Source organism: Bos taurus, chromosome 16 (assembly GCF_002263795.3).
Source record: "Bos taurus isolate L1 Dominette 01449 registration number 42190680 breed Hereford chromosome 16, ARS-UCD2.0, whole genome shotgun sequence".
In the NCBI taxonomy this organism is placed as follows: Eukaryota; Metazoa; Chordata; class Mammalia; order Artiodactyla; family Bovidae; genus Bos; species Bos taurus.
Genome location: NC_037343.1, coordinates 5,140,717 through 5,152,290, shown reverse-complemented (window position 1 = coordinate 5,152,290; position 11,574 = coordinate 5,140,717). Strand labels below are relative to the sequence as shown.

The 11,574-nt window shown below is 36.8% G+C and overlaps 1 protein-coding gene across 1 annotated transcript; it reads right to left on the bottom strand.

Annotated features, from left to right (window-relative positions):
* Positions 1 to 2,449: 2,449 nt before the first annotated feature.
* On the bottom strand, positions 2,450 to 9,815 carry LOC515150 (apolipoprotein R). Its single transcript, XM_002693873.7, has 4 exons — positions 9,611 to 9,815; positions 4,410 to 4,580; positions 3,454 to 3,629; positions 2,450 to 2,896 (listed from the first exon to the last, which is right to left on the bottom strand). The coding sequence occupies exons 1-4, from the start codon at positions 9,693 to 9,695 to the stop codon at positions 2,741 to 2,743; spliced, it is 588 nt and encodes a 195-aa protein (XP_002693919.1). The 5' UTR covers positions 9,696 to 9,815; the 3' UTR covers positions 2,450 to 2,740.
* Positions 9,816 to 11,574: the final 1,759 nt, after the last annotated feature.

Below are 11,574 nucleotides of genomic sequence, written 5' to 3'. Positions count from 1 at the left end.
AGCTCTTGGTATCAGATGGTCTGTAGCAGCATTAGGAGAACAAGCCTCTGTTACACTTACTTTCCATCTGCACTCAAGTCAGGGTTTACTCTCATGTGTTGGAAAGAATGCTTTGAGTGAACACCTCAGTCTCTTCCTCCAAGGTTGCCTTTACCACAAAAGCCAGAACAATGTCCACCTCAAAAAAATAACAAAAAAGGAATTATCTCATGTTTAAAAATCTAAATCAGTCCTTTGTAAGCTAAATCTGTCCCATGTATAATAAGCCCTGCCTGCAAGATGCTTGGTGTGGATAACTTGACATGACCGCCAATAACTTTAATCCTTTCTGTGGCATAGTTTTACAAACTGCAAGCAAATTAAAAGAGCTTTTTGACTGGTTTTTGCTTCAAAACAGTTCCAAAATGTAGTTACCTAAAGCAATTACTTATAAACAAGGATTCTTCTGGGAAGTCTTTCTGATATGGTTCAAGCTCAGCTTGTCTCAGTTTGCCTAGCTTAGGTGCCTGTAGTCTGTCGGCGAGTTGACTGGAGACTGGCTAGTTTCCATGGCCTCACATATCTGCTATCAGCTGAGACAAAGAAGGGGCATATATCTTTTTCATCAGCCAGCAAGATAGCCTAGACTTATTCACATGATGGTGGACATAGGATTTCAAGAGCAGCAACAAGGGGAACCCTAATGCACAAAGTGATTTGCAAGGTTCTGCTTATATCATATTTGTTACTTTTGTCCCATTGGCCAAAGCAAATGACAGAGTAGCCCAAACTCAAAGGATGAAGAAAGCTTCTACCTCAAATTGGAGGGATTCTTAAAGATGTAGATACAAGGACAGGAAGCATCTGTGGCCATTTTTTGCCATCTGCCATAAAAGGGCAGTCTCCAACCCAGGCCTCAGGCTTCCTTTTCAAAGCCTCAGGCTTCCTCAGGCTTTCCTTCCTTTCTATCCACTTAGTGTACTCATTCCACTCCCACGGGACCCTTCAGAAGCCTGGGATATGTCCTATACCATCTCTAGCTCTCCAAATGTGCACTAGTGTCTATAGCACAAAGCGCCATTCTGTATGGCTTGGGATAAAAGACTATCATTTTCATAAACAACTATATAAATGGTTTCCAAATCAGGAACTCAATAGTTAAAGTTTGAGTAGCATACCATTACTATGTGAATTTTTAAGAGCTGCAGCAGTTAGCATATTGAATTCTTTTAATTTCAATTACTCCTTAACTTCAAGTACTAGCATTTCTATAATGTTGCATAATTTATCCATAGAGAAACATCCTCATGTCTTGTACCTGGCACTTCATTCTCTGCACTTTTCTTCTTTACAGCTTCCAGATTGCAAGGTATACTAATACTTGTTAACATACACATTGTGGAAAATCTGGAATCACTTTGTTTAATACAGTTATTAGCCACATGTGGTTACTGAGTATTTCAAATATGGCTAGTTCAAATTTAGATGTGCTTTAATTTAAATATATCTATACTTAAATACAGTGTGTATATATATATATTTAAATATATATACTTATTATACTGCATATATATAAGTATATATATACACTTATATATACTGCATTTAAGTGTATATATATATATATATACACACACACATATATATATATACACACTTATATATATATATACACTTATATATATATATATATATATATATATATACTGCATTTTTAGGATTTAGTATGAAGAAAAGAATGTTAAATACAATGCTAATAACTTTCACATTGATTACATATCAAAATGACTCTAAATAAAATACATTATTGAAACTAATTTCAAATATTTAATTTTACTTTTTAAATGTAGCTACTGAAATTTATACATTTTGGCTCTCAGAATTTATTCTAGAAATTTACAGAAAAATAAAAGATAATGGGTTATATTAATATCAACCAAATATGTTTGAATATATTTGAGAACAAAAAAACATTCTGAAAGATAAAGAAGTTTATTACATAATAAAAAAGGGTCAGTTATCAAGAAGATACAAATTCTAAACATTTATGCCCCTAATAATAGTACTTTAAAGTATAGGAAGCAAAAACTAAAAGCTACAGGAAATAATAGACAAACCTACAAAGAGAATTTTGATACCCCTTCTTCCAATCATTGATAGAACAAATAGACTGAAAATCAGCCAGAGTAGAGAAGACTGGAACCATATTAGCAACCAACTTTACCTAATTGACATTTATAGGGAGTACCACTCAGCAGCAAAACACACAGTCTTTACAAGAATACATGGAATATTGAACAAGTGCCACATTCTAAGCCATAAAACATGTATCAATAAAATTGATAAATCCAAGGCAGACTGGTCAGGAAGCAAAAAGAGAGAAGATATGAATTATCAGCATCAGGAATAAGCATCACTATAGATCCTACAGCTAATCAAAGAATAAGAAAGTCACAACTGTAGAAGTTAGTAAGGTAAAAAATACTGTATTTTTTAAATTTATTTATTTTAATTAGAGGCTAATTACGTTACAATATTGTATTGATTTTGCCATACATCAACATGAATCCGCCACGGGTGTACACATGTTCCCAATCCTGAACGCCCTCCCACCTCCCTCCCCATACCATCCCTCTGGGTCATCCCAGTGCACCAGCCCCAAGCATCCTGTATTTTGTGTGAGTGTGGCAAGAACTCTCCTGCACAGTGAAGCATACTGATACTGCAACTTCTTTCCTGAGAATGTATCCAAGAGAAAGCCTCAAGCAATTTCCAATTTGCGTTTTTCTTGCTCCAGTTTTTCAATCTCCAGAGACAATTTATGTAACTCCAGGGCCACCTTTGCTTCCATGGCATTCGGGAGACACTTTAGGAGTTTTTGGCCTTTAAAGACTGCCTCACAAACTTCAGCAGATACCTGAAAGAGGAAACAAAAAGAATGATTTCAGAAAGTTTCCTCATCCTTGTAAAGGGTGAGCTTCTTCAGGAAGTCTTATGACATAAGAAAGACTGGAAAATGAAGAACTACCCCAGGACTGATGATGGGTAGGAAACTCCAGAAAAATATTTTGGATCCTAGAAAAATATTTTCCTGAGAGCTCAGTCTGTGTTTGTTCTCAAATAATAATCAGCATCAGTGCCAAACACAGAGGAAGTATAAGCAGGAAGAAAATCCCCCCCCAAAACAACTAGCACATCAGTTCTGCTGACCAACCAGAAATGGAGCAAAACCACATAATTTATTGGAGGAAATACTAAAGACTAGATATCTGGTCAATAAGACTCTTGTTCACACACCTGAGATGACCTACTGTAAGGTGGAAAAAGCCAATAGACACCTCATAAATTCACCCCCCTCAACTGAAATAGACCTTTAAGACATATTATTTCTTTTTCTATTTTATGAACCATCCCATTTCCCTTTAATTAATTTTGAGGTGTCATATGACATAAAATTCATTGGCTGTTACTCACCTTCTCACACTTGGGCACATCTGGACTCCAGAATTTGTTCTCTGAGCAAAGGATGTCCTGGGAACCAACCATCCTATAGCCAGGGTCACACCTGACGGTGACAGTTTCAGGGCTGACATATTGATCCTTCTCCACAGACAGCTTTCCATTTGATATTTCTGGTTTTTGGCATAGAGCTGTAATCAAGACACATTTTCTTAGCATTGTGAATATCTCAGATACAACACATTTTAACACTAATAATAGCATTTAAAAAGGATAAAAATATTGCTGAATTCTACCTTTCTTTTCTATGCTACTGATACACTACTATTACTATTACCAATACTGGCAAGTATTTATGGAGCTCTGGCTGGAATCACCTGTGTGCAAACACAATATATACATCATTTAAAGTAAGCTTTCAGCAACTCTGTGAGGGAGGCCCTATGGTTATCTCCACCTTAGAGATGAGGCAACTGAGACACAGGGAAGTTAAATGCCTTGCCCCACATCACATAATTGCAGCTGCAAAGCAAAAGTGAGAGCCTAGGGGCTGTTCTGAGCTGTTAACTTCTGCCCTATGGGACCTCTCTTCTTGCCTCAGTTTCATCTTGTGTAAAAAAAAAAAAAAATAGCACCAGTAACTCAGCTCCTGGAGTTATTATGAGTGAAATGATTAAAATAACCTTTAGGAACATTTTCCTTATTGTGCCATAATAGCCACTTACCCAATAAGGAGGTCAACCCTATCAGTCAACTCTCCCATGAAAGGTTCTGGCCTCTATAAGAATTTGAGGTGCCATTTATTGGATATGTGGGAATTAAACCACAGTGGACCTCACTCAGGCTCAAGCACATGCTCATGACAACTCTACCTCTGGCTGGGAGGACGCGTTCTCTCAGAGTCACTTCTGAATTACTCCATAGTAGCTCTATCTCTTAGTGCCATTCTGCCTCCAGAGAACCTAGATTACCTTTACACTGAGGAGCCGGTGGTGACCACCCGACAAATCTGCAGGAGATTCTAGCCTCTCCAACAAGAGTATATCCTTCCTGACATTCATACTCAACCACATCAGTTCCCCATATTTCTCTTTGAATATACACAAAGTGTCCATGTTTAACTTCAGGTGGTGGACTACAACCTTCAATGGTGAAAGAGAGAGAAGAGGTTTTTGTTGTTATTGTTGTTTAAACAAAGCAGCACATTAAACAAAGCAGCATTCAACTAAAGTGATCGATTGAAAGACTTTTATCCTTCCCAATAAATTTCATTGCCCATAAGATAATTGGAATTATTCACAAAGAAGAAATGTGGTGGTGGTGGTTTAGTGACTAAGTCGTGTCCAACTCTTGTGACTTCAGGGACTGTAGCCTGCCAGGCTTCTCTGTCCATGGGATTCTCCAGGCAAGAATACTGAGTGGGTTTCCATTTCCTTCTCCAGGGGATCTTCCCAACCCAAGGATCGAACCCGGGTCTCCAGCATTGCAGGCAGATTCTTTACCAACTGAGCTATGAAGGAAGCACCAAAGAAGGACTGTGCTCCTCTATTACTATGTGGCTGGAAATTAAGGAAAGGAGGTATGTATAAGGGTATCTGAGGGAAAGAGAACTGATCCTCACCTTCTATACAACTGTTTTTTTTTCAATAAGTTTAAATATTTAGCAAAATATGAGTATAAGCATTTACCATAAAATGTCAGGCAGTACTTAAAGCATTTAACAAATATTAACTCATTTAATTCTCCCAAACAACCCTATGAGGTATGCATTATTATTATTATTTTCATTTCATAGATGAGGAAACACAGAGAAGTACAGTAACTTTCCCAAGGTCACACAAGGGAGGGACTGAGTCAGGGCAGTTCTGCTCCACGCAGACCATGGTCTTGTCAATACACTGCCCTCAGCAGAGAGAATGGGCTACTTGAGGACAGTGGAAGACTTCCAGTAATTAAAGCTTAGAGTCAGTCTTTTTTTTTTTTAACTAAAGTTACTAAAGAAACATTCGTGATCAAGAGACATTGTTCTGTGAAAACTTGTAGGGACTGTGCAAATCCAGAATACCATATCACTTCCGTACCCATCAATCCCAAGAATATTCTGTGGTTTTGCATCTTTTATAGAAGAGAATATTAGAAAATGTTTTCTGAAATTACTTCAATAATGAAATAAGAATTAACCCATACAAAGACATTATATCAAATTTCACATAGCCTTGGAGGATTTAGTTAATAATTTTAAAATATTGGCAAATACACATAATTTTAAGAAACAGACGTTAGGTTTATCAGGACTTGGAAAGCTTTCATAATTTTGTGTCTTCTATAAATAAAAGATTAAAGTTATAGAGTAAACCTGGGTTCAGTGAATTTTCTAGAGCACCTCACAGAAATCAGAGAAATATTTAACTTACCAGATTTATTGTAAAAGGATATAACTCAGGAACAGCCATACAGAAGAGATGCAAAGGGCAAAGTGTGTGAAAGGGGCACAGAGCTTCCATGCCATCTCCAGAAATGCCAGTTTTCCTGCACCTCTACATATTCACCAACCAGAAGCTCTCTAAGTCCCATCTTTTGGGGGTTTTATGGAGGCTTTATCACATAGATATGGCTAATAAAAACATTGGTCATTAGCAATTGATTCAACCTCCAACCCCTGCCTCCTCACCAGAGGCAGAGGGTAAGACTGATAATTCCAACCCTCTAATCATGATTAGCAACCACTGTCCATCTTTGGGCTTACTCATGGTTCAGCAGTCAAGAATCCGCTTGCTATGCAGGAGACACAGGAGATTTGGGTTCAATCCCTGGGTCGGGAAGATCCCCTGGAGGAGAGCATGGCAACCTACTCCAGTATTCCTGCCTGGAGAAACCCAGGTAAAAAGGAGCCTTGCGAGCTATAGTCCAAAGAGTCAAACATGACTGAAGCGACTTGAGCACCCTTCTTTAGTTGGGGTTCTGAAGTTAGTTCATTAGACACCTTTCTCATCATCTTTACTTAGGATATTATCAGAGTTTTGGGAGCTGTGAGCCAGGAACCTTGGACAAAGACCAAATACACATTTTCTGAATGACCAAATGACCAAAAAAAATTTTTTTTCTTTCAAATCACATTATCACATTTGTGAATGCACCTGACCAACTCTGGCACACAACAATATTTGGTTTCTCTGAACTACATTTCTTGTTAGCAATAACAGGTGTATCTATCTATGTCCTAAGCACCGTGTTAAGCACTTCACTTACAACATTTCATTTAATTTTAAAAAACAAAAACATAAAAACCTTACTTGAGTGTCATTGTCATCCTCATTTACAGATGAAGAAACAGACTAATCAATAAAGTATAAATAGAAAGACTAAGCAAATAAATCACACAATGAGTGAAGTACAAGTCTTCAAATCTGTTAAAGACATTCTATTTTTGTCTCACTGGTTTGGCAGTTATGTTGTGGGGTATGTGTGTGTGTATCTCTGTGCTGACAGATAAGTAGACGAACAGATCTTTATTCTCCTTTTGCATCTTGAGGGCAGGGAGCACATTTCATAACTCTCCATACCACAGACACTTAGAATGTTCCTCTGAAAGGGGCAGTTCCCAAACAGACATTTGTGAGAAGGTGATGTTACCTATACAGGAAGTCTAGAGCTCAAGTATAGCCCTTCCTGAGGCTCACGTGAAATAAATTTTTAGTAACACAATAGACATAAGATTGTTGCACTAAACTCCATGGAGAATATTAAGGGTCACATTGGAGCCTCGTTAAAATAGTGAGGATGGCATATAAATAGTTAAGTCAAAATAGCAGGCAGACTATGGTATTTGTCAAAAGAAAGCAGAAAATATGTATTATAAGAAGAGGAAGAGAAATCCCATGTGTAAATATGCCAGGAAAATGCCTCCTAGGGGCAGGACTTGGTATTGGATAGTTAGCTGCATTGATGAGGCATTTTATATTGAGGGGGAATTATGTTAGCAAGAATGAGAGGGAGCAAATCACATGGGAATATTTATGGTTGGTTAATAGGCTAGTTTGACTAGAGAATCACATAGGGGAGAAGTGTGAGAGGTAGGCTATGAAACTGGGATCAGATTATGACAGGTTTTAAACAATAGGTTGGGTTAAAGGCATAATTCCATAAACAATGGAGGAATTAAGGAAATGAAAAAGAAGGAATTTATTCAAAAGATAAATTAATAGCTCACAAGACTTCTTGACCAATGATATATGGCCTTTCTTTACTGACTTACCCAATGGAAATAGAAATTCAAAGATGAACGTGGAAGGTTGGTAGAATAAATACACCACACACACACACACACACACACACACACACACACATACATATACACAAAAGAGAATCTATTACTTGCTAAATAAGTTAAAAAATCATCAGGTCCAATTCCTAGCCAAACACTTGAAGAAGTTTATAATTCTATATTGACTTTTTTAGCCTTCTCTCAATTATTTTCATCTTTTTGCAGAAGAAGCCTCCAAAATAATGATACCACCATATCCTCTTTAGAAATTAAATTAGACAAAAGAAAAATCATATAAGAAAAAGAAAAGGATCTACACATTAAAAGAAACTCAAGAGGCATATGAATCAATTGTGATGTGTAGACCTTACTTGGATTCTAATTTGAATAAAGTTACAAAAACATTTATAAATAAGACAATCAGGAAAATTTGAAACCTAGATACTTGATATTATGTAATCATTACTTAATTTTACATATGATAATGGTTTGTCATAGCTTTTAAGAAAGAATGCCTATCTTTTAGAGATATATGCTAAAATATTCAGAAGTAATATCCAAGATTTCCTTCTAAATAACTTAGACTAGGAAAAATGGATGTGGATATGGTTAAAACAAGAATGGTCATGAGTTGATAATTGTTGGATCTGAGTAATAAGTATTTGAAGCTTTGTACATATTTTAAGTTGTCAATACGAAAAAAAGAAATCACATTTTCTGATTTAAAAAATCACCTTTAATGCACAGATTTCATTTATATAAAGCACAACTAAATGCTCTAGTCACATTTCTCCATAGAGTCCTACAGGTATTATCAAATCTTCTCAATGCTGATTAATTTATAAACATTACCAAACTGCAAAAAATTAAACTTTACATATATAAAATGTCATTTACAGAGAGCTTTTTTACATATGACTTAAGATTCTAGTTCATTTTCTCAGAATTAGTGGTAAAAGTTACAATTTCAATTTTGCTTAAGAGAAGGTAATAACATGTCAATGGATTAGAAACAAAAATTATCTCTGAGTGTAATAAACTAATTGAAAAATTAAGAAATTACAAGCATTTGTGAGTTCATATTTATGTATCATTATGAAAGTAATGTTATTTGCAGTTTATTCTTTTTTTTAACTGAAATGTAATTGAACTCAACATTATGTTCAATCTAGGTGTACAACACATTTATTTACCTTATAAAATGCATGCATGCTCTATTGCTCAGTCATGTCCAACTCTTTGTCACTCCATGGACTGTAGTTCACTAGGCTCCTCTGTCCATGAGATTTCCCAGGCAAGAATACTGGAGTAGGTTGCCATTTCCTTCTCCAGGGGATATTCCTGCCCCAGGGATGCAACCTGCATCTTCTGCACTGCAGGTAGATTCTTAACCATCTGAACCACCAGGGAAGCCCTTTATAAATGCTCACCACGATAATCTAGTTACTATCTGTCATCATACAAGCCTATTACAATACTGTTGACCATGTTCCCCATGCTGTTCATTTCATTCCCACAATTCATTATCTGTTTACTAGAGCAGACCCCCAGGAATTCATACAAAATAACTGTTTCTCTAATAATGATAATAATATAAATATAAAAGTACTAAAAAAACATTTTGAAAATATTTGGGAATTCAGTTGTTCCATTAATAAAATAGAAGTTAATAAACAATTTATTATAACATTGGTAAAGCAATTTGTTAACTGAAATTGACATTAGTAAAACAAGTTATTATACCTCCCACAAAGTAATATAAAACATTTCAATTTGATCATACTTTTAAAATTCCTAATATGGAATGAATATATTTGCAATTGATTGTTTAACTACCTTCTTGCTATTAATTGAATACTTTTCTAATTGCTTTTCTGGGACCTGAGAATCCGCAATGATTTTACTCACCTTGTAAGCCGTCAGGGCAGAGGAGCACAGTCAGAATCCCAAGGAGGTACAGAACTGGGGACTTTCTCCCTGACACAGGCTTCATGGTAAGTGTTGACAATTGTGACCAACGGAAGCTCAAAGATCACAGGTTGCACCTGAAAATATCTGGAAGGAAGAGAGTGAACTAGCAGCAGCACTCTCCAAATGAATTCAGCTGCACAATAGTCAGCAAAATCCCAGCGTAAAAAAAAAATACAGGTCAAAACTCTGAACTGAGAGCTTCTTCCTCCTCAGTTAGGAAGAAACTGGGTGGAACAGGGCAGAATTAGGACTTTTGCAATCAACTGAGTCAAAGGGCACTAGAAACCTCAATATTATCATCAAGATCTGATGCCACGAGCAAGTGGGACTTTTGAGAGTATTTAGAACTCTGAGAGTATTTAGAAACCGTAACCCCAGTCTTTTTGTGTGTGTGTGCTAGGACTGGAAATTGCTGTTTTGAAGTGTAAATGATTAATTTCTGAGTGACAAGATAAATAGGGATTTTTTTTTAAAAAGCACTTTGGTTCAGAGTGGAAGTCTCCACAACTCTCAAAACAAAACTTGAGTTAGCTCAAGCTGAGCATTAAGTCCAGTGGAGCTTGGATACTAGTGTGAGAGGAAGCCATTTCTGAAAAGCACTAACTATTAGGAAAAGTTGTGACTTTGAGTATTAGTTTGGACTGCCAACAGCAGGATGAAATTTTAAAAAACAGAACCTGTTGGAGAAAGTTGTTTCCTTCCTGAAGTTCTAAAGCCCAGTGGGGAAAGACAAGCATGAAAAGACTCAGGAATATAAATGGGCCTGAAAATACAACTCTTCCAAAGAAAGGCAATGCCCAAAAATGCTCAAACTACCACACAATTGCACTCATCTCAGGCACTAGCAAAGCAATGCTCAAAATTCTCCAAGCCAGGCTTCGACAGTACATGAACTGTGAACTTCCAGATGTTCAAGCTGGATTTAGAAAATGCAGAGGAACCAGAGATCAAATTGCCAACATGTGTTGGATCATCAAAAAAGCAAGAGAGTTCCAGAAAAACATCTACTTCCTCTTTATTGACTATGCCAAAGCCTTTGACTGTGTAGACCACAACAAACTCTGGAACATTCTTAAAGAGCTGGGAATACCAGACCATCTGACCTGCCTCCTGAGAAATATGTATGCAGGTCAGGAAGCAACAGTTAGAACTGGACATGGAACAACAGACTGGTTCCAAATAGGAAAAGGAGTACATCAAGGCTGTATATTGTCACCCTGCTTATTTAACTTATATGCAGAGTACATCCTGAGAAATGCTGAGCTGGATTAAGAACAAGCTGGAATCGAGATTGCCGGGAGAAATATCAATAACTCCAGATATGCAGATGACACCACCCTTATGGAAAAAGGCAAAGAAGAAATAAAGCACCTGTTGATGAAAGTGAAAGAGGAGAGTGAAAAAATTGGCTTAAAACTCAACATTCAGAAAACTAAGATCATGGTACCTGGTACCATAACTTCATAGCAAATAGATGGGGAAACAGTGACAGACTTAATTTTGGGGGGGTCTAAAATCACTTCAGATGGTGACTGCAGCCATGAAATTAAAAGACAATTGCTCCTTGGAAGAAAAGTTGTGACCAACCTAGACAACATATTAAAAAGCAGAGACATTACTTTGCCAATAAAGGTCAGTCTAGTCAAAGCTATGGTTTTTCCAGTAGTCATATATGGATGTCAGAGTTGAACTATAAAGAAAGCTGAGTGCTGAAGAATTGATGTTTTTGAACTGTGGTGTTGGAGAAGACTCTTGAGAGTCCCTTGGACAGCAAGGAGATCCAACCTGTCCATCCTAGAGGAAATCAGTCCTGAATATTCATTGGAAGGACTGATGTTGAAGCTGAAACTCCAATACTTTGGCCACCTGATGTGAAGAACTGACTCATTTTAAAAGACCCT